Source organism: Ascidia mentula, chromosome 6, assembly GCF_947561715.1.
Source record: "Ascidia mentula chromosome 6, kaAscMent1.1, whole genome shotgun sequence".
Classification (NCBI taxonomy): Eukaryota; Metazoa; Chordata; class Ascidiacea; order Phlebobranchia; family Ascidiidae; genus Ascidia; species Ascidia mentula.
In genome coordinates this window covers 16,515,825-16,539,667 of record NC_138571.1, presented here as the reverse complement: position 1 = coordinate 16,539,667, position 23,843 = coordinate 16,515,825, and the positions used below count along the sequence as shown (strand labels likewise).

The following is a 23,843-nucleotide window of genomic DNA, read 5'->3' as shown; positions in this document are numbered from 1 at the left end:
GCTGTATTACGTGGCTGAAATGCGTTACGCCTGAACGGTTGTGCTTTATTGGCGGCGTTATCGTGATTGTGCGCCGGGGGACTTGACGGATTTGTTTCCGATGACACACTACGCGGCGAAACTATGGGAATTTCTGCTTCGCTTGTTGACATGGCGACGGTTTGGCTTGGGGATAATGGGTTTACTGTTTTACTGCGTGTGCGCTTACTTACGGGCGAAAAAGTGGCTTCCTTTATGAATTTACTCAACGTGGTTGTTACAAGTTTGTTGGGTTTAAACCCAACACAAAGGTTGATAAAAAAATGGCGACTGGAGCAATATGCTGGCTTGGGGAAGATGGGTTGCAAATGCCGAAACAACAGGCGTTTGCATTAATTTGTAATTGCCAAAAACAACAGGCCGGACAAACAATTGGCGCTAAACTATGTAAGTTTATAAAAATTTCCCTAGCGACCTAGGTCTTATGGGAGCTATTAGGCTTTCAAAGGGGTGAAACACAATATGCACATTAAAAAAAATGATCATGCAATAAAAAGTCGGTTATCAATAAACAATTAAATGCGTGTGCGAGCGATTATAGTTTTTGAGTTATTCGTTTTTGTTATTGTCGAAGGTATTCTACCTCTCGTTGGGCAGAATTGCTGCGGTTGTTCCGATCTCCTTCGCTGTGCTGTGTGCTGTTGGGTTCCAAGATGTTGAGTGGGGCGTCTTCCTTGTTGTGGAAACGAGTCCGCTGGTCCAAGTGGTGAACGTGATTTGGTCCTGATGTTGCGTGGGGGAGGTGTAGAAGGTTCCTTGCTTCCAGATGATTGTCTTCGGCGCCTAAGTGCGCTTGCCAAGAGGGGGGCCAAGGTTGAGTGGTTGCGCGGCCGGGAATAGAGCTGGAGTTCCTGGTCAAAAAATATTTGAGAAGTTGGAGACAGATTGTCACCTGGGCTTCTGGTTTGGCGTGCTGGTCGCCTGGAGTTGTACGGGCTGCCTCGTCGGTTTGCCGGGTATCTTGGTGTACTGGCTGGTGAAACACGTCTGCTTCTTTTCTCTGATCTCAAGGGAGTTGCCGAAGACGGGGCACTATTGTAAATAACTCGAAGTGTTTCTGAGATATTTAACAGTGTCTCGATGGCCTGAGCGGTTATTGAGTCTCTTCGATTGTTAAATCTGCTTCTGCCTCGTTCTCACCAGCAAACCGCTGATTCCAAATAAACAGTTTATTATCAGGCTATGGGAATAAATCCCAAGCCGGCGAATAGCTTGTAGAGTCTCAGTAATATTAGCAGTGTAACAGTAATACGATAAAACAAGTAGAATCGAATGGAATCAAATAGAATCAAATAGAACCAAGTAGAATCAAATAGAATCAAATAGAATGAATTTACCGGTCTAAACTGATCTCTTTTACGCTCTCCATTATGAGAGCTGATTGGTCAATAATGTCACGTGATATCATGAGTAATATATTGCAGGAACATAAAATACAGTACACATCAAGATTATCTGTGGGAGCGGATATAGATGATTCACGCGTGCTGTACTAGCAGTCGCTTGTTCACACATTCTGTTGCACACTAGCTGAAGGAGTTGATCCTCCTTGTATTATTTTACTCGAGAATATTCGATGGCTAAATCATTTGGGTCACATTATGGGATTATGCATTGCAAAGCTGCGCGCAAAACGTTACGCAATTCAAGCACTGGTTTCTGTGACGTATGTTACAATGTAAAACCCTTCCCCCAGCATGTGTCTCTCCGCCATCATCACAATCTTGATGAAAAGTATTTGCTTTCTCGTTAAAAACTCTGTAGGCGTGAATATTATGCGTTGCATTGGAAATTTTTCGAATTTTTAGTAGTTCTTGTAACACCTGTTGAACCTGAGATTGTTTTGCAATGACAGCTAGATGACCTTGGAATGTACTTTTTCTGTCTGTAAATGGATCACCATGATAAATACTGGGTCCTTTATGCACGGTCTCACTTTCTGTTTTTGATACTTTAGATTGGGCTTTTTTGTTGGCTTTCACTAATTTAAATTCTTGATTTTTTTCATCCACAAATCCACGCAAGTGTTCAATCCACAGAAAAAGAACATTTTCTCGTTTATTATCAGCACCGATGTCGGCGATACATTTCTCTGCGCTTTGTCGTTCCACTCTTTGTAACCAGGGTGCAGAGAATGAATATTTAGGAATCGCTTGAGAAGGATAGTCTGCGGGTAAAGTTACCTCAAACACCAGCAACAAAGGGCTGTTCTGGCCTATTCTCAACCGGAAGTGTCTGGAACACTCGTTGACCACCGACCAATCACCCTCGTAAATTGAAGAAATTGCTTCTATCTCTTCAATTTGTCGACTTAAATCGTCCATTATTACAAACAATCCAGTCAAAACGCACTGTCCATTTTTCTGGGACTTCCCCGCTACAATTTTGCCCCTTATTATCCGCACCATCAAGGTTCATGGAATAAAGTTGCCTCTGCTTTCTAATTTAAAAAAACATCGCGCTAATAGGTGTGCATTATTCAAAATTGAATGTTTCTTTTATTCAACAATTACAAGCAAGACGATAAAATTGAAGCAATTTTATCTTGTTTATTCTTGAACCTTTGCTTCTCAGCATTCTCCTTCCTTAATCAGAGTAATTTCGTCACCTCCAGCGGTTACCCTGCAAATTATAATGCGTACTTTTAGTTTAAATATTTTGCCTAGTGTGAAATACTTACTGTATGCACGATGAAAAGTTCAACCTGCAAATATTGGCATGTGTTATACCATCACTTCCACATACCGGTTGATAATGACGAGGGCATTTCCTGCAATAAAAGTATAGGCAGAATAAGAAATCATTACCAACGATAAATTATTCTTACGTAAATCATAATTTCCAAGGCCTTGAAATTTGAAAAATTATCAGTCAACATAAATTGCACGAAAAAGAATGCAAACGGTTTAATACTTAATTTTGTTCGGAGAAACTTTGCATATAAATGCCAGATTGAGAATGAAGACAAATAAAAGTACGATAAGGGACAAATGACATAAATCATATTTTAAACAAATACTAACTGTCTGCATGGCGCAGGTAAACCTCTAACTGAAGCTGTGCAGAGCAACAACACGACCAACAGTGCAACTATTGCAGTCTTCATGCTTTGATCAAGTCTATCTCCGATTTCTAAATGTAACCATAATTGAAAACAAAAACAGTAATTATTTCATAATCGATACATTTAAAACTGTGTAATATTAGAACTATAAAAAATAATCTAATTTTTATACCCTGGGCGTTTATAACACAGAATTAATGTTTTTTCAGAATGTTTTCCTGTCTGAGCGCGCCATTCACACAAACCGCAGTGCGGAAAGTTGTTGTGATGGAATGTTTTATATCTGCGTGTGGGTCCTGTCTGTAAACACTGTCTTGGAAATCCTTGTCAAGTTCATTGATAAGATGTCTGTGAAGATAACGGGCAATGTTGGTACATAATGTGAAGCTTTGTTGGGAACACACAGACAGAGATTAAACTTGTAATCGTTATCTACATGACGCAAATACATTGCTTGGACCGATTTTATTTTCATGAGTTTAAGTTGGCGTCAACAACGGCATCACCTCAATCCCCATGAAAATGCCCCAGCGCTAAAATTGAACAAATTACAAATACGTGCAAATCTTTATGCATGACTGATGTTTTCGCTCACCATTTCAACACAATGAAAGTAAGCGGGCCCTGCTAATTCGGTAAACAATGGATTGTGGCATACACATTAATGTATTGTAAAGAGCGTATACGTACATTTCGGTACGTGCAGCCTATCTCTGTGATAGTTTCTCCAGTAATGGCTGCTTTCTGTTGTCCCGTGAGTAATGATATAGTAAGAGAGGGGTAATGCGCGCGTTAGTTGCAAGTAGCAACGAGAGATAAGATTGCAGTTGACATTCTAGGTAAGATGCATCAGCATTCAGGTGTTGGAAACTTGATCGTAATTGATCATTTAAATCGTTTTGGTAAAAACCAATAGCAGTCGGCATTGCCTTAGCAGGCGGGCGTAAATAGTGCCTGATAATTGGGCTGGACAAAATCGCATGGAGTGGGATGTTTGTGCTCCAAAAAAGTAATAAGTGTCCGTAGTAATTATTTCTACAGCGGTATGATATGGCTGGAATTTCCTTTAAATTTCTATCAAGGCGGAAACCATTAACTTGGCAGTTTTTGGTCATGTTGAGCAGGTGGCGATGGCAGGTTTCCGGGGGAATATCTCGTATTCCGCAACTTGTTGCGGCGAACAAATGCGCAAATTGAAATCAAGGTTAGTTGTGCCAGTGCACCAAAACATGGTTAATAATAGAATTATGCACAAGGAGGGATGTCTTGTTAATTGCCTTTCCATTGGCAAGGGGGAGTGCATTTATTTGCACGGGGACCGAAACGCGCGTGATAAAAACATAAGTCTGAGTTATAACGCTGTCTATTTGGGGGATATCCCGAAAATGGCTTGCTCGGCTGCTGTGACGTACTGTACTGCTGCGGCTGCTGAAACAGCTGAGAAGAGCTTCCGGTCGCGCGTTGCGGTGCTGTATTACGTGGCTGAAATGCGTTACGCCTGAACGGTTGTGCTTTATTGGCGGCGTTATCGTGATTGTGCGCCGGGGGACTTGACGGATTTGTTTCCGATGACACACTACGCGGCGAAACTATGGGAATTTCTGCTTCGCTTGTTGACATGGCGACGGTTTGGCTTGGGGATAATGGGTTTTCTGTTTTACTGCGTGTGCGCTTATTTACGGGCGAAAAAGTGGCTTCCTTCATGAATTTACTCAACGTGGTTGTTACAAGTTTGTTGGGTTTAAACCCAACACAAAGGTTGATAAAAAAATGGCGACTGGAGCAATATGCTGGCTTGGGGAAGATGGGTTGCAAATGCCGAAACAACAGGCGTTTGCATTAATTTGTAATTGCCAAAAACAACAGGCTTTTGCGTTAGCAGTCTGTAATTATTATGGTTTCCTATTGGTAGTGACAAACCGTTATGCCGGACAAACAATTGGCGCTAAACTATGTAAGTTTATAAAAATTTCCCTAGCGACCTAGGTCTTATGGGAGCTATTAGGCTTTCAAAGGGGTGAAACACAATATGCAGGCCGCATCTCTCAATTAAATCCTAAAAATTGAGTTTTAGAAGTCATTTGTTATTGTGCACCTGGTTACAGTTTCTCTTGTTTGCCAAAAACAATTGCCGGGTCTGATGACTCATGGGGGGGTCTACTATTGCTGAACAGAAAAAAAATTGATTGCAGCTGCATTAAGACAGCACATTGGGGGGTTTTGCAAAGGCTAACTGCTAAATTGTCAGTCCTAGGGGGTGTACAAACAGCCCCGGTGGGGCCCCAAGACAATTACAAGACATCTAATTCTTCATGAATTGTGTAGAGGAGGGTTGGTGGCTTCACTTAATCGCAAATGGAGGTAACTTTCTCTGATTCATTTTTTCACAAAACAAACCTACACTTTTTTCTGCTTTTTTGACCAAAATAATGGCCAACAGAGGGTCAAAATGCCCCCGGGGGAGCAGTTTAAGTAGTTATTTTGATTATAAATTTGGCCACAATTCCTTGCCAAGGGTCCGCACTAACAGAAAATCACAAATTGAACATACTTTCTCTGATTCATTTTTTCACAAAATCAACCTCAATATTTGGGTAGTTTTTCAGCTACATGTACAACAGCACCCTCTACCAATTTACTGCCTGACTAATAGCCCTGAAAAACAAACTAAAACTGCCCCAAACACGCTGAAAATCGCCCTGGCAACAGCCTGTTCATCTGCGCTCATTCAACCAAAACACTGGCGCCCATGCATGACCCATTGCATTGTTACACACAATTTTACTCTGTTACGCACGAGTTCGAGAAGGGCAATTCCCAACCGGGAAAGTCTTTTCCATAGAAATACAGAGATGCGGCCTGCAGATTGAAAAAAAATGATCATGCAATAAAAAGTCGGTTATCAATAAACAATTAAATGCGTGTGCGAGCGATTATAGTTTTTGAGTTATTCGTTTTTGTTATTGTCGAAGGTATTCTACCTCTCGTTGGGCAGAATTGCTGCGGTTGTTCCGATCTCCTTCGCTGTGCTGTGTGCTGTTGGGTTCCAAGATGTTGAGTGGGGCGTCTTCCTTGTTGTGGAAACGAGTCCGCTGGTCCAAGTGGTGAACGTGATTTGGTCCTGATGTTGCGTGGGGGAGGTGTAGAAGGTTCCTTGCTTCCAGATGATTGTCTTCGGCGCCTAAGTGCGCTTGCCAAGAGGGGGGCCAAGGTTGAGTGGTTGCGCGGCCGGGAATAGAGCTGGAGTTCCTGGTCAAAAAATATTTGAGAAGTTGGAGACAGATTGTCACCTGGGCTTCTGGTTTGGCGTGCTGGTCGCCTGGAGTTGTACGGGCTGCCTCGTCGGTTTGCCGGGTATCTTGGTGTACTGGCTGGTGAAACACGTCTGCTTCTTTTCTCTGATCTCAAGGGAGTTGCCGAAGACGGGGCACTATTGTAAATAACTCGAAGTGTTTCTGAGATATTTAACAGTGTCTCGATGGCCTGAGCGGTTATTGAGTCTCTTCGATTGTTAAATCTGCTTCTGCCTCGTTCTCACCAGCAAACCGCTGATTCCAAATAAACAGTTTATTATCAGGCTATGGGAATAAATCCCAAGCCGGCGAATAGCTTGTAGAGTCTCAGTAATATTAGCAGTGTAACAGTAATACGATAAAACAAGTAGAATCGAATGGAATCAAATAGAATCAAATAGAACCAAATATAATCAAATAGAATCAAATAGAATGAATTTACCGGTCTAAACTGAGCTCTTTTACGCTCTCCATTATGAGAGCTGATTGGTCAATAATGTCACGTGATATCATGAGTAATATATTGCAGGAACATAAAATACAGTACACATCAAGATTATCTGTGGGAGCGGATATAGATGATTCACGCGTGCTGTACTAGCAGTCGCTTGTTCACACATTCTGTTGCACACTAGCTGAAGGAGTTGATCCTCCTTGTATTATTTTACTCGAGAATATTCGATGGCTAAATCATTTGGGTCACATTATGGGATTATGCATTACATGTGCAAAGCTGCGCGCAAAATATTACGCAATTCAAGCACTGGTTTCTGTGACGTATGTTACAATGTAAAACCTTTCCCCAGCATGTGTCTCTCCGTCATCATCACAATCTTGATGAAAAGTATTTGCTTTCTCGTTAAAAACTCTGTAGGCGTAAATATTATGCGTTGCATTGGAAATTTTTCGAATTTTTAGTAGTTCTTGTAACACCTGTTGAACCTGAGATTGTTTTGCAATGACAGCTAGATGACCTTGGAATGTACTTTTTCTGTCTGTAAATGGATCACCATGATAAATACTGTGTCCTTTATACACGGTCTCACTTTCTGTTTTTGATACTTTAGATTGGGCTTTTTTGTTGGCTTTCACCAATTTAAATTCTTGATTTTTTTCATCCACAAATCCACGCAAGTGTTCAATCCACAGAAAAAGAACATTTTCTCCTTTATTATCAGCACCGATGTCGGCGATACTTTTCTCCACGCTTTGTCGTTCCACTCTTTGTAACCAGGGTGCAGAGAATGAATATTTAGGAATCGCTTGAGAAGGTTGATCTGCGGGTAAAGTTACCTCAAACACCAGCAACAAAGGGCTGTTCTGGCCTATTCTCAACCGGAAGTGTCTGGAACACTCGTTGACCACCGACCAATCACCCTCGTAAATTGAAGAAATTGCTTCTATCTCTTCAATTTGTCGACTTAAATCGTCCATTATTACAAACAATCCAGTCAAAACGCACTGTCCATTTTTCTGGGACTTCCCCGCTACAATTTTGCCCCTTATTATCCACACCATCAAGGTTCATGGAATAAAGTTGCCTCTGCTTTCTAATTTAAAAAAACATCGCGCTAATAGGTGTGCTTTATTCAAAATTGAATGTTTCTTTTATTCAACAATTACAAGCAAGACGATAAAATTGAAGCAATTTTATGTGGTTTATTCTTGAACCTTTGCTTCTCAGCATTTTCCTTCCTTAATCAGAGTAATTTCGTCACCTCCAGCGGTTACCCTGCAAATTATAATGCGTACTTTTAGTTTAAATATTTTGCCTAGTGTGAAATACTTACTGTATGCACGATGAAAAGTTCAACATGCAAATATGGGCATGTGTTATACCATCACTTCCACATACCGGTTGATAATTACGAGGGCATTTCCTGCAATAAAAGTATAGGCAGAATAAGAAATCATTACCAACGATAAATTATTCTTACGTAAATCATAATTTCCAAGGCCTTGAAATTTGAAAAATTATCAGTCAACATAAATTGCACGAAAAAGAATGCAAACGGTTTAATACTTAATTTTGTTCGGAGAAACTTTGCATATAAATGCCAGATTGAGAATGAAGACAAATAAAAGTACGATAAGGGACAAATGACATAAATCATATTTTAAACAAATACTAACTGTCTGCATGGCGCAGGAAAACCTCTAACTGAAGCTGTGCAGAGCAACAACACGACCAACAGTGCAACTATTGCAGTCTTCATGCTTTGATCAAGTCTTTCTCCGATTTCTAAATGTAACCATAATTGAAAACGAAAACAGTAATTATTTCATAATCGATACATTTAAAACTGTGTAAGATTAAAACTATAAAAAATAATCTAATTTTTATACCCTGGGCGTTTATAACACAGAATTAATGTTTTTTCAGAATGTTTTCCTGTCTGAGCGCGCCATTCACACAAACCACAGTGCGGAAAGTTGTTGTGACGGAATGTTTTATATCTGCGTGTGGGTCCAGTCTGTAAACACTGTCTTGGAAATCCTTGTCAAGTTCATTGATAACATGTCTGTGAAGATAACGGGCAATGTTGGTACATAATGTGAAGCTTTGTTGGGAACACACAGACAGAGATTAAACTTGTAATCGTTATCTACATGACGCGAATACATTGCTTGGGCCGATTTTATTTTCATGAGTTTAAGTTGGCGTCAACAACGGCATCACCTCAATCCCCATCAAAATGTCCCAGCGCTAAAATTGAACAAATTACAAATACGTGCAAATCTTTATGCATGACTGATGTTTTCGCTCGCCATTTCAACACAATGAAAGTAAGCGGGCCCTGCTAATTCGGTAAACAATGGATTGTGGCATACACATTAATGTATTGTAAAGAGCGTATACGTACATTTCGGTACGTGCAGCCTATCTCTGTGATAGTTTCTCCAGTAATGGCTGCTTTCTGTTGTCCCGTGAGTAATGATATAGTAAGAGAGGGGTAATGCGCGCGTTAGTTGCAAGTAGCAACGAGAGATAAGATTGCAGTTGACATTCTAGGTAAGATGCATCAGCATTCAGGTGTTGGAAACTTGATCGTAATTGATCATTTAAATATGATATGGCTGGAATTTCCTTTAAATTTCTATCAAGGCGGAAACCATTAACTTGGCAGTTTTTGGTCATGTTGAGCAGGTGGCGATGGCAGGTTTTCGGGGGAATATCTCGTATTCCGCAACTTGTTGCGGCGAACAAATGCGCAAATTGAAATCAAGGTTAGTTGTGCCAGTGCACCAAAACATGGTTAATAATAGAATTATGTACAAGGAGGGATGTCTTGTTAATTGCCTTTCCATTGGCAAGGGGGAGTGCATTTATTTGCACGGGGACCGAAACGCGCGTGATAAAAACATAAGTCTGAGTTATAACGCTGTCTATTTGGGGGATATCCCGAAAATGGCTTGCTCGGCTGCTGTGACGTACTGTACTGCTGCGGCTGCTGAAACAGCTGAGAAGAGCTTCCGGTCGCGCGTTGCGGTGCTGTATTACGTGGCTGAAATGCGTTACGCCTGAACGGTTGTGCTTTATTGGCGGCGTTATCGTGATTGTGCGCCGGGGGACTTGACGGATTTGTTTCCGATGACACACTACGCGGCGAAACTATGGGAATTTCTGCTTCGCTTGTTGACATGGCGACGGTTTGGCTTGGGGATAATGGGTTTACTGTTTTACTGCGTGTGCGCTTACTTACGGGCGAAAAAGTGGCTTCCTTCATGAATTTACTCAACGTGGTTGTTACAAGTTTGTTGGGTTTAAACCCAACACAAAGGTTGATAAAAAAATGGCGACTGGAGCAATATGCTGGTTTGGGGAAGATGGGTTGCAAATGCCGAAACAACAGGCGTTTGCATTAATTTGTAATTGCCAAAAACAACAGGCTTTTGCGTTAGCAGTCTGTAATTATTATGGTTTCCTATTGGTAGTGACAAACCGTTATGCCGGACAAACAATTGGCGCTAAACTATGTAAGTTTATAAAAATTTCCCTAGCGACCTAGGTCTTATGGGAGCTATTAGGCTTTCAAAGGGGTGAAACACAATATGCACATTGAAAAAAAATGATCATGCAATAAAAAGTCGGTTATCAATAAACAATTAAATGCGTGTGCGAGCGATTATAGTTTTTGAATTATTCGTTTCTGTTATTGTCGAAGGTATTCTACCTCTCGTTGGGCAGAATTGCTGCGGTTGTTCCGATCTCCTTCGCTGTGCTGTGTGCTGTTGGGTTCCAAGATGTTGAGTGGGGCGTCTTCCTTGTTGTGGAAACGAGTCCGCTGGTCCAAGTGGTGAACGTGATTTGGTCCTGATGTTGCGTGGGGGAGGTGTAGAAGGTTCCTTGCTTCCAGATGATTGTCTTCGGCGCCTAAGTGCGCTTGCCAAGAGGGGGGCCAAGGTTGAGTGGTTGCGCGGCCGGGAATAGAGCTGGAGTTCCTGGTCAAAAAATATTTGAGAAGTTGGAGACAGATTGTCACCTGGGCTTCTGGTTTGGCGTGCTGGTCGCCTGGAGTTGTACGGGCTGCCTCGTCGGTTTGCCGGGTATCTTGGTGTACTGGCTGGTGAAACACGCCTGCTTCTTTTCTCTGATCTCAAGGGAGTTGCCGAAGACGGGGCACTATTGTAAATAACTCGAAGTGTTTCTGAGATATTTAACAGTGTCTCGATGGCCTGAGCGGTTATTGAGTCTCTTCGATTGTTAAATCTGCTTCTGCCTCGTTCTCACCAGCAAACCGCTGATTCCAAATAAACAGTTTATTATCAGGCTATGGGAATATATCCCAAGCCGGCGAATAGCTTGTAGAGTCTCAGTAATATTAGCAGTGTAACAGTAATACGATAAAACAAGTAGAATCGAATGGAATCAAATAGAATCAAATAGAACCAAATATAATCAAATAGAATCAAATAGAATGAATTTACCGGTCTAAACTGAGCTCTTTTACGCTCTCCATTATGAGAGCTGATTGGTCAATAATGTCACGTGATATCATGAGTAATATATTGCAGGAACATAAAATACAGTACACATCAAGATTATCTGTGGGAGCGGATATAAATGATTCACGCGTGCTGTACTAGCAGTCGCTTGTTCACACATTCTGTTTTACACTCTAGCTGAAGGAGTTGATCCTCCTTGTATTATTTTACTCGAGAATATTCGATGGCTAAATCATTTGGGTCACATTATGGGATTATGCATTACATGTGCAAAGCTGCGCGCAAAACATTACGCAATTCAAGCACTGGTTTCTGTGACGTATGTTACAATGTAAAACCTTTCCCCAGCATGTGTCTCTCCGTCATCATCACAATCTTGATGAAAAGTATTTGCTTTCTTGTTAAAAACTCTGTAGGCGTAAATATTATGCGTTGCATTGGAAATTTTTCGAATTTTTAGTAGTTCTTGTAACACCTGTTGAACCTGAGATTGTTTTGCAATGACAGCTAGATGACCTTGGAATGTACTTTTTCTGTCTGTAAATGGATCACCATGATAAATACTGTGTCCTTTATACACGGTCTCACTTTCTGTTTTTGATACTTTAGATTGGGCTTTTTTGTTGGCTTTCACCAATTTAAATTCTTGATTTTTTTCATCCACAAATCCACGCAAGTGTTCAATCCACAGAAAAAGAACATTTTCTCCTTTATTATCAGCACCGATGTCGGCGATACTTTTCTCTACGCTTTGTCGTTCCACTCTTTGTAACCAGGGTGCAGAGAATGAATATTTAGGAATCGCTTGAGAAGGTTGATCTGCGGGTAAAGTTACCTCAAACACCAGCAACAAAGGGCTGTTCTGGCCTATTCTCAACCGGAAGTGTCTGGAACACTCGTTGACCACCGACCAATCACCCTCGTAAATTGAAGAAATTGCTTCTATCTCTTTAATTTGTCGACTTAAATCGTCCATTATTACAAACAATCCAGTCAAAACGCACTGTCCATTTTTCAGGGACTTCCCCGCTACAATTTTGCCCCTTATTATCCGCACCATCAAGGTTCAAGGAATAAAGTTGCCTCTGCTTTCTAATTTAAAAAAACATCGCGCTAATAGGTGTGCATTATTCAAAATTGAATGTTTCTTTTATTCAACAATTACAAGCAAGACGATAAAATTGAAGCAATTTTATTTTGTTTATTCTTGAACCTTTGCTTCTCAGCATTCTCCTTCCTTAATCAGAGTAATTTCGTCACCTCCAGCGGTTACCCTGCAAATTATAATGCGTACTTTTAGTTTAAATATTTTGCCTAGTGTGAAATACTTACTGTATGCACGATGAAAAGTTCAACATGCAAATATGGTCATGTGTTATACCATCACTTCCACATACCGGTTGATAATTACGAGGGCATTTCCTGCAATAAAAGTATAGGCAGAATAAGAAATCATTACCAACGATAAATTATTCTTACGTAAATCATAATTTCCAAGGCCTTGAAATTTGAAAAATTATCAGTCAACATAAATTGCACGAAAAAGAATGCAAACGGTTTAATACTTAATTTTGTTCGGAGAAACTTTGCATATAAATGCCAGATTGAGAATGAAGACAAATAAAAGTACGATAAGGGACAAATGACATAAATCATATTTTAAACAAATACTAACTGTCTGCATGGCGCAGGTAAACCTCTAACTGAAGCTGTGCAGAGCAACAACACGACCAACAGTGCAACTATTGCAGTCTTCATGCTTTGATCAAGTCTTTCTCCGATTTCTAAATGTAACCATAATTGAAAACGAAAACAGTAATTATTTCATAATCGATACATTTAAAACTGTGTAAGATTAAAACTATAAAAAATAATCTAATTTTTATACCCTGGGCGTTTATAACACAGAATTAATGTTTTTTCAGAATGTTTTCCTGTCTGAGCGCGCCATTCACACAAACCACAGTGCGGAAAGTTGTTGTGATGGAATGTTTTATATCTGCGTGTGGGTCCTGTCTGTAAACACTGTCTTGGAAATCCTTGTCAAGTTCATTGATAAGATGTCTGTGAAGATAACGGGCAATGTTGGTACATAATGTGAAGCTTTGTTGGGAACACACAGACAGAGATTAAACTTGTAATCGTTATCTACATGACGCAAATACATTGCTTGGACCGATTTTATTTTCATGAGTTTAAGTTGGCGTCAACAACGGCATCACCTCAATCCCCATCAAAATGCCCCAGCGCTAAAATTGAACAAATTACAAATACGTGCAAATCTTTAAGCATGACTGATGTTTTCGCTCACCATTTCAACACAATGAAAGTAAGCGTTTTAAAATTTACCTCAACGTTGAGGGCTCACCACGAAACGAGATGTCTAAATAGCTGTTTGTATTCAATGGTTTTGCGGAAGGAATTGGCTGAACCATCCCAGTCAAAAATTATCTACCCGTTTAGTATGGGCCTAGCTTGCTTTAAGCTCGGTTTAGTGCGTTTAAGCTTGGCACGGCCAATCAGCACTTATTCGGACGTCAGCCAAACTTATACGTTCGGTTTACGAATGGTGCGCCGTGCTTAAGTTTGCATAATTTCCCCCAGCGCAAAATAATTTTGAAGTGTAATACTGTGCTTGAAGGTGAGTTTCGGCGGCGGGAGTTTTTCTGCGTATACCTGCGTCACACATATCATATTGTTTTGTCATAAGGTGGGCGAAGAATTGCTTCGCTCTCGGACGGTGTTCAGACTAAAGGGCGCCACACCTGACGAGTGTGCGGTAGAGTGTATATCCATGAGGGGACGCTGCCTGTCATTTGATTACCACCGTCGCACGCGTTCCTGTTTTGGTCGCAGAAACGGAGATGAGGTCCTCGATAGACCTCACAGGCCCCACGTCAGAAGGAATGAAAATTATGATTTCTATGTGTCGTCGCCAGGTTTGTGAGACTGAGTTATGTTGAAGTAATTCGAGGGATTCTGGATAGTTGTAAAAAAAATCATTTGTACAGACCGGATAAATGGCGCGCACAGAACTCCGGTGCAACCGGGCCGCGTCGTTGAGCGCCCCCATATGGTGAGACCTGTCTTTTCCCCAACAAGGTAAATTTCTTTTCTCTTTTCCCCACACACAAGGTAAATTTCTTCTTCTAGAAATAACTGCATCAAAAAAAGAGCTCCGATGTTTGCGTCAGTTAGTAAAAGTCACGTTGACTTGTTGCCATAACGACAGCACCTGAAAATTAATTATGTCCGGTAGCAACGGCAGCAACAAAAAACAACTTGTTTAAAACTATATGATGTGTATGTAGTATCAGTTTGACATGATGATATAAATCAAATATCATCACAAACAGGCCTCCTCGACCCAGACCGACCTACCGACCACGCCCACCACAAACCAGACCGACCTACCGACCACGCCCACCACAAACCAGACCAATGAGGACTTATCCAACAAGGCGGCCAGTGCGCACAACTTCTGAACCAACATTATTAACCATTAAAATAGTTAAAATAGTGATAGATACGCCATGCGGCTTTGCATCGATCATCAAATTAGCAAAAAACAACGATTCTGAACAAATAAGCCGTTTTTCTCCGTCCAGTCAGACCATGCTTTTTGCGTGGGAAACTTTTAGACGCTTTCAAACGGAAAAAAGTTTGGTGCCAACACCACAAGATCATGTTGCAGGTCACTCGTTAAATGGTGAAAGCACAGGGCGCGTGACTCGCATTTAGCTTTCTGCTGCTAAGAAGGATTTGACCCAGTGTAGAGCGGCTTACATTTTCAAACTGCGAAAGAATTGACGCCTGGCATAGAAGCAGAGGTTAGGTACTGGGAGCACATCTCAGATACAGTTTCTCTTCAAAAATGAACAGTAGCATACGTTCTACTTATGCTTAACTTTAGTAATTCCCTTTTGGAGTAGAATCCACCTTCTTGGTTTCAGCAACGTTTAACTGCAGCACAGGTTATTGCGGCACTGACCGTTGCACAGTTTTTAAATGCGCCCAACGTCTTGAACGTTGCGAGCTACCCACGACTGCAGAAAAACAATTCACGCGAAGCGATTCGTCATTGCCTTACGTCACCTGTTACGGTCGACTGACCAGAAGAAACGCACGCGCGGGAAATAGGTGAAATACCTGCACTATTCGTCAGCAAGGGTGATATTGCTTCTGGTCCAAAATACAGACATAAAAGTTTATTGTTAGCAAGTATTGACACAAAAATAAGATACCTGTTGCTTAAAGTGAGGATAGAAATAGAAGCTGTACGTGCACACGGTAGGAGGCGATTCTATTTTTTAACTAAAGACAACAAACAGATAGACAAAGTAGTTGTAAAGATAAAGATTACTGGTTGGCTAGTACACTAATTTGTACTTACAAATTTAGTTATAACGAAAATGTCGTGTAGAAATACCGTTTGGTTACTTGTTTTTAGCTATAAACTCGCTGATAAACAGCACCATATGATATTAATAATACTTTGAAGACGATAAGATATGTTAAACTACTGTTCTGCGTAATATTAACATAGGCAAGCAATAGTTTAATTTTTTTTGTAAGAACTGCAAAAAAACAGCCCAACGTCTTGTGCTATGGCAGAAACCGACGTAATCAAGCCTAACGTCGACCGCAGACACTTACCAGCCACTCCGGCACTGACAAAGAACAGACCTATGTCACACCAGAAACCGCATTGTGACGTCACAAAGGGATCGCAGACAAACCAAAATCGGCAGCTTGAGAGTAACAAAGTTGGGTTTTCTTTGCCAGGAGGCGAATATAACAATTACTACAGCGTACTACAGGCTTGCTCCGATTGCAACGATACCAATTTTACAAGTGATGCAAATTCCAAAGTGCACCAAGGCCATCCCGGAGCTAACAATGGCGGAAGTATTCCTCACAACGAAAAAGAAACCGATTCACAACTGGATATTACGCACGCTGCTTTCTGTTGCAATGAAAACTGGTTAAGAAGCTTTGCGCTTCGAACTTACAAGGGCGTCATTACCTCTTCGCAATCGCTGGGGAAGCAGATTCGTCGACGCCGTAACACCAAAAGTTTTTGCATCAACCAAACCCGAAATGCTGAACGTGGGTTGTATTTGGGGAGTGTTACTACAATCCTAGCCAAGGGTATGCTCAAACTATATTTGTACATTGCTGCTGCTGCGTTTGTTGATGGTGCATTGCAATGCCGTAAAGACCGTCGTTTTAATGTTTCTGGGACGTTGCAAGCACACTTGGAAGCTTTAGTTTAGACGGATATTATACTTAACACACAGTGCGACCTTTCAGCTGTTACACTAATAAAAAAAAGAATTACCGTATCATATGCAAACAAATTGTCGTACCATACTCAAAGAAATACCGTTAAGTTTATATCTTTATACAGTAATAAAAGTTACAAACTATGTATTTTTCTTTAGGAGAGGGATGCACGGACATCGCGGTTTCGAAGGTTCTAGAACACAGCAATGGCGGGAAACTGGGAGTCCCGGTTACAATTACTGTGAAAGAGAAGATTCTAGAATTGCAATGCAACCAGGTGGTGATAGCAAATGGGAAACAAAATGATTTGTCCACAGTTTTTGGGATGGAGTTGCAAAGGTAGGCTACGGAGGGCTGCAAACTTTGGATTAAAAACGGTTTTATGTTGGATTTTATACGTGAAGTTAATTTACCATTTGCTATAACTTTTTGTTTTACTCATTTTGTGCAACATTTTTTCCCAAAATAATTATGAAGTGTTCTGTGAATGTGTGAAAGTTACCAAATGTTTCAGGCAAAAACCGCTCAATATCTGTTAAGTTCATAAGATCGCCCAATAAATAGCTAAAAATAGGTTTACAAGTAGCCAAGACACCATTTGTTTGCTATAATTCATCATTTGTTTAGAATTATAACCTGCGTTGTTGCGGCGAATTCGGCGCTTCTTCTGGCTTGGATTTACCGCCACCAAACGACACACAAGAGAATAATCCTCCGCTGTCACGTGATCAAACTTTTCACAACCGCAAGAACGAAGAACATGGTAAGGAGCGCTGTCTGCGAAATCAGGTCTCAAGTAGTTTTAACCACATTTTTTCAAATTTCGACATTTCTGCTGCTATTGTAACAACAGTGTCATTGTTTTATTTATATTTGCCGCAAAATGCTTGCTGATTGTTTGTTCTGTGTTAATTCTGCCTATTAATGGAAAAGCTAGCGGTATGTTGTCTGCTAAACGGGTTATTCAGGACTTTTTTTATGGGTTTGGTCATTTTAATGAACTGTTTATTCCATGATTTTGTGAGAAACAAAATTGAACAAAAAATCAAGTCAAAGCGCGTTGTCGAAAAAACGTAAAACCGTTTCTTATTCCACATTCAGGTCGAAGACATCAACAAAAGTCGTCAGATGTGCAAGAACGCTACCCGACGGCCACGACTTCTCACTTATAGTAACCGCTCGGTGACGCTAAAGAAAAATACGCTTATACCTGACGGGCAACAGGTTTACAACACAACTGAACGCGAACTACCTGTCATACCGGAATTAGTTGAATGCGAACCAAGTTTTGCCCCTAGTCTGCATTCAAAATAAAAAGCCTTTATTTTGTGTTTGTTTTTATTCCATTATTTCTAATTTACCTTTCTTGTATTTTGCGACGTGATCATTAAACAAATGCGTTATGACATGTGCAGAATTTTGCGATTAACTTTTAGATTAGTAAAGAGGATCATGGGATGACGAGGCTTGTGGGTTCTAATCGTGTACAGGGCGTTATTTTGCCTTTTAGTCCGACTTGTTGATTTAACTCGTGTAGAAATATTGTATTCACCATGGGATTTCGCCATAATTTTATTATTTTTTTGCAGCATTTAATTTCAACCAATTGTTTTAACTATTAATCACCTGAAACCTATCTGATAAAATCCACTTTAAATTTCTCCCCTTTAGGAGCTTTATCTGAATTCATGCATTTACGTTGGATTTTATAACTAAAACCTTTGCCCAAAATTGTTCAAAATTTTGCCTTAACTTTCTTTCAAGATTGGCAACTTTAGGCAAATGGTAATTACCTTTCACATGAGAAGCAAAACTACTCGAATGTGCACACTAAATTACATCGATACTCTGTTTATTTTCAATGCAATAACATATCCCATGTTTACATATCGTTGATATCATCATCATCATTATTATCGGAATTAGAATTAGAGTCACTAAACGATTCATAGTTCTTTTTAGTCTTGTCCGAAAGTGCAACCCTCCTGTCTATATCATGGCGTTTAGCGTCAGCCACATCGCTAGCATCTCCGCCGGCACCAGTTGGTGCGTTGTGTTGACGATCCATCCCACGTGCCTCGTCTGCTCTTAAATCAAAATACAAGCATATTTTTCTGTGCTTCATTAAGACGTAAGTCTGTGTTACGACAATCGCACAATACGATCTTCGACATGCGCCACTGCGTGGAAGATGCTAAGTTGGTGAAAAAACAAATTTGTGCTTAATAGACGAACTGAGACATCGGCATTGTGGCAAAGTCAAACTGAAGAGGAATTTAAATCGCTTCTTAACAAATTCAGGCCACCTCAAAGATTACATGGTGTCAATTTACAAATGCTACAAGCTAAAAGAAATGCTGGATTGAAAGTAGTGAATTAGATAGAAGCAAATGTGACAAATGATCAGTGGCTCGCCGACCGTGTACTTTGTTACAATGCGTAAGGTCCTATCAGTTCAGCTGTTGAGAATTAGTGTTTTAGAACTATGCAAAACGTTCATTGGGCGAAACAGTGATGCACTGTATGTAGTTTACCGATCATTTGGCACATTTGCTTCTGTTCAATTCGCACTCCATCTTCCAATTTTGGAATCAATTGGTTCAGGGAAATTAAAACCACAATAAGAAAAGTAACTAAATAAGTTCACTGGTTTGGTTACTTACCTTATAGCGTGGGTGGCGACTTGAACAATTTCGTTTGCACACAGCAAAACGAGAAGGCACAACATCAGAGTTCTGGCGACCATTGTAAATTCAGAATAACCAACTACTTATAAACAACCTGAAATTGTTGAACAATTTATATAAATTTTGTTGCAAAACTACTTTTAGAGATACATGCTTTCAAAGATCACCCTTTCAAAGCACGAACACGTACGAAATGAAATGGTTATCTAAACATGTTGCCGCAAAAGCTGTATTTATTGTAAAAAGCTGTTTCCTTTTTTACTGAAACAATGCCGGTCTGATTGAATGGATCTTGTTTCAGGAAATCCGTTTCTGTGGTTTCATTCACGAAACTTTTGTCCACTTTTCCCTCATGGCATCAGTTTTTTTTCATCGAAACTTAATTTACCCGAGCGTCTGTTTTTAAATTTACCCAAGCAGCTTGTATGATAACAACAACATCCTTGTTTTGTTTATATTAGTCGAAAAAACACTTTCTGTTCGTCCTGTAATTGTTCTCCACAAACATGGAGAAGAGCTGTTTTTTTTTAACAGCAGTCACTTTTTTCACCATATGGTTAAAGACAAAAAGTTGTATGTTGTCTACAAAACGGGTTATTTATGACTTTTTTTTATGGGTTTGGTCATTTTAATGAACTGTTTCTTCCATGATTTTGCGAGAAACAAAATTGAACAAAAAATCAAGTCAAAGCGCGTGTCGAAAACACGTAAAACCGTTTCTTATTCCACATTCAGGTCGAAGACATCAACAAAAGTCGCCAGATGTGCAAGAACGTTACCCGACGGCCACGACTTCTCACTTATAGTAACCGCTCGGTGACGCTAAAGAAAAATATGCTTGTACCTGACGGGCAACAGGTTTACAACACAACTGAACGCGAACTACCTGTCATACCGGAATTAGTTGAATGCGAACCAAGTTTTGCCTCTAATCTGCATTCAAAATAAAAAGCCTTTATTTTGTGTTTGTTTCTATTCCATTATTTCTAATTTACCTTATTTGTGTTTTGCGATCACTAAACAAATGCGTTACGACATGTGCAGAATTTTGCGATTAACTTTTAGATTAGTAAAGAGGATCATGGGATGACGAGGCTTGTTGGTTCAAATCGTGTACAGGGCGTCATTTTGCCTTTTAGTCCGACTTGTTGATTTAACTCGTGTAGAAATATTGTATTCACCATGGGATTTCGCCATAATTTTATTATTTTTTTGCAGCATTTAATTTCAACCAATTGTTTTAAATATTAATCACCTGAAATCTATCTGATAAAATTCACATTAAATTTCTCCCCTTTAGGAGCTTTATCTGAATTCATGCATTTACGTTAGGTTTTATAACTGAAACCTTTGCCCAAAGTTGTTCAAAATTTTGCCTTAACTTTCTTTCAACAATGGCAACTTTAGGCAAATGGTAATTACCTTTCATATGAGAAGCAAAACTACACCAATGTGCACACTAAATTACATCGATACTCTGTTTATTTTCAATGCAATAACATATCCCACGTTTACATATCGTTGATATCATCATCATTATCGGATTTAGAATCAGATTCACTAAACGATTCATAGTTGTTTTCAGCCTCGTCCGAAAGTGCAACCCTCCTGTCTTTATCATGCCGTTTGGCGTCAGCCACATCGCTAGCATCTCCGCCGGCACCAGTTGGCGCGTTGTGTTGACGATCCATCCCATGTGCCTCGTCTGCTCTTAAATCAAAATACAAGCATTTTTTTCTGTGCTTCATTAAGACGTAAGTCTGTGTTTGCACAAAAGGACAATCGCACAATAAGATATTCGACATGCGCCACTGCGTGGAAGATGCTAAGTTGGTGAAAAAACAAATTTGTGCTTAATAGACGAACTGAGACATCGGCATTGTGGCAAGGTCAAACTAAAGAGGAATTCAAAACCCTTTTTATGAATTCAGGCCACCTCAAAGGTTACATGGTGTCAATTTACGAATGCTACAAGCTAAAAGAAATGCTAGATACAAAGTGGTGAATTGGATAGAAGCAAATGAGACAAACGATCAGTGGCTTGCCGACCGTGTACTTTGTTACAATGCGTAAGGTCCTATCAGTTCAGCTGTTGAGAATTAGTGTTTTAGAACTATGCAAAACGTTCATAGGGCGAAACAGTATGCACTGTATGTAGGCATTTTTGTTTCTATTCAATTCGCACGCCATCTTCCACGTTAGGCATCAATTGGTTCAGGGAAATTAAAATCACAACAAAAAACGTAACTAAATATATTCACTGGTGGTTAGTTACCTTATAACTTGGGTGGCGACTTGAACAATTTCGTTTGCACACAACAAAACGAGAAGGCACAACATCAGAGTTCTGGCGACCATTGTAAATTCAGTATACCCAACTACTTATAAACAACCTGAAATTGTTGAACAATTTATATAATTTAGGTTGCAAAACTACTTTTAGAGAAACATGCTTTCAAAGAACACCTTTTCAAAGCACCAACACGTACGAAATGAAATGGTAATCTAAACATCTTGCCGCAAAAGTTGTATTTATTGTAAAAAGCTGTTTGCTTTTTTACTAAAACAATGCCGGGCTGATTGAATGGATCTTGTTTCAGGGAATCCGTTTCTGTGGTTTCATTCACGAAACTTTTGTCCACTTTTCCCTCATAGACAATGGCATCAGTTTTTTTTCATCGAAACTTAATTTACCCGAGCGTCTGTTTTTAAATTTACCCAAGCTGCTTGTATGATAACAACAATATCGTTGTTTTGTTTATATTAGTCGAAAAAATACTTTCTGAATGTTCGTCCTGTAATTGTTCTCTACAAACATGGAGAAGAGCTGTTTTTTTTAACAGCAGTCACTTTTTTCACCATATGGTTAAAGACGAAAAGTTGTATGTTGTCTACAAAACGGGTTATTTATGACTTTTTTTTATGGGTTTGGTCATTTTAATGAACTGTTTCTTCCATGATTTTGCGAGAAACAAAATTGAACAAAAAATCAAGTCAAAGCGCGTGTCGAAAAAATGTAAAACCGTTTCTTATTCCACATTCAGGTCGAAGACATCAACAAAAGTCGCCAGATGTGCAAAAACGTTACCCGACGGCCACGACTTCTCACTTATAGTAACCGCTCGGTGACGCTAAAGAGAAATATGCTTATACCTGACGGGCAACAGGTTTACAACACAACTGAACGCGAACTACCTGTCATACCGGAATTAGTTGAATGCGAACCAAGTTTTGCCTCTAATCTGCATTCAAAATAAAAAGCCTTTATTTTGTGTTTGCTTTTATTCCATTATTTTTAATTTACCTTTCTTGTATTTTGCGACGTGATCATTAAACAAATGCGTTACGACATGTGCAGAATTTTGCGATTGACTTTTAGACTAGTGAAGAGGATCATGGGATGACGAGGCTTGTTGGTTCTAATCGTGTTCAGGGCGTCATTTTGCCTTTTAGTCCGACTTGTTGATTCAACTCGTGTAGAAATATTGTATTCACCATGGGATTTCGACATAATTTTATTATTTTTTTGCTGCATTTAATTTCAACCAATTGTTTTAAATATTAATCACCTGAAACCTATCTGATAAAATTCACTTTAAATTTCTCCTTTTAGGAGCTTTATCTGAATTCATGCATTTAGGTTGGGTTTTATAACTGAAACCTTTGCCCAAAGTTGTTCAAAATTTTGCCTTCACTTTCTTTCAACAATGGCAACTTTAGCCCAATGGTAATTACCTTTCATATGAGAAGCAAAACTACACCAATGTGCACACAAATTTACATCGATACTCTGTTTATTGTCAATGCAATAACATATCCCACGTTTAGATATCGTTGATATCATCATCATCATCATCATTGTCCGAATTAGATTCAGCGTCACTAAACGAATCATAGCCGTTTTCAGCCTCATCCGAAAGTGCAACCCTCCTGTCTTTATCATGGCGTTTAGCGTCAGCCACATCGCTGGCATCTCCGCCGGCACCAGTTGGTGCGTTGTGTTGACGATCCATCCCACGTGCCTCGTCTGCACTTAAATCAAAATACAAGCATAGTTTTCTGTGCTTCATTAAGACGTCTGTGTTTGCACAAAACGACAATCACACAATAAGATCTTCGACATGCGCCACTGCGTGGAAGAGGCTAAGTGGTAGGAATTAGTGTTTTAGGACTATGCAAAACGTTCATTGGGCGAAGCAGTATGCATTGTATGTGGTTCACAGATCATTTGGCACATTTGCTTTTATTTAATTCACGCCATCTTACAATTTTGGCATCAATTGGTTCTGGGAAATTAAAACCTCAACAAAAAACGTAACTAAATAAATTCACTGGTTTGGTTACTTACCTTATAGCGTGGGTGGCAACTTGAACAATTTCGTTTGCACACAGCAAAACGAGAAGGCACAACATCAGAGTTCTGGCGACCATTGTAAATTCAGTATACCCAACTACTTATAAACAACCTGAAATTGTTGAACAATTTATATAATTTAGGTTGCAAAACTACTTTTAGAGAAACATGCT

At 39.8% G+C, this 23,843-nt stretch overlaps 2 protein-coding genes and 2 pseudogenes across 2 annotated transcripts; 1 reads left to right on the top strand and 3 right to left on the bottom strand.

The window, feature by feature from the left end:
* Window positions 1-601: 601 nt before the first annotated feature.
* LOC145907315 (protein IMPACT-B-like) lies at window positions 602-2,363 on the bottom strand. Its single transcript, XM_082994739.1, has 3 exons — window positions 1,680-2,363; window positions 932-1,071; window positions 602-890 (listed from the first exon to the last, which is right to left on the bottom strand). Exons 1-3 carry the CDS (start codon window positions 2,361-2,363, stop codon window positions 602-604), a joined length of 1,113 nt encoding a protein of 370 aa, XP_082850865.1.
* Window positions 2,364-7,152: 4,789 nt separating this feature from the next.
* LOC145907313 (protein IMPACT-B pseudogene) lies at window positions 7,153-7,830 on the bottom strand (annotated as a pseudogene).
* A 3,811-nt stretch (window positions 7,831-11,641) lies between these two features.
* LOC145907312 (protein IMPACT-B pseudogene) lies at window positions 11,642-12,319 on the bottom strand (annotated as a pseudogene).
* Window positions 12,320-15,950: 3,631 nt separating this feature from the next.
* LOC145907311 (uncharacterized) lies at window positions 15,951-17,943 on the top strand. The gene is made up of 4 exons (XM_082994738.1): window positions 15,951-16,494; window positions 16,788-16,968; window positions 17,257-17,392; window positions 17,731-17,943. Exons 1-4 carry the CDS (start codon window positions 15,951-15,953, stop codon window positions 17,941-17,943), a joined length of 1,074 nt encoding a protein of 357 aa, XP_082850864.1.
* The last annotated feature ends 5,900 nt before the right edge of the window (window positions 17,944-23,843 follow it).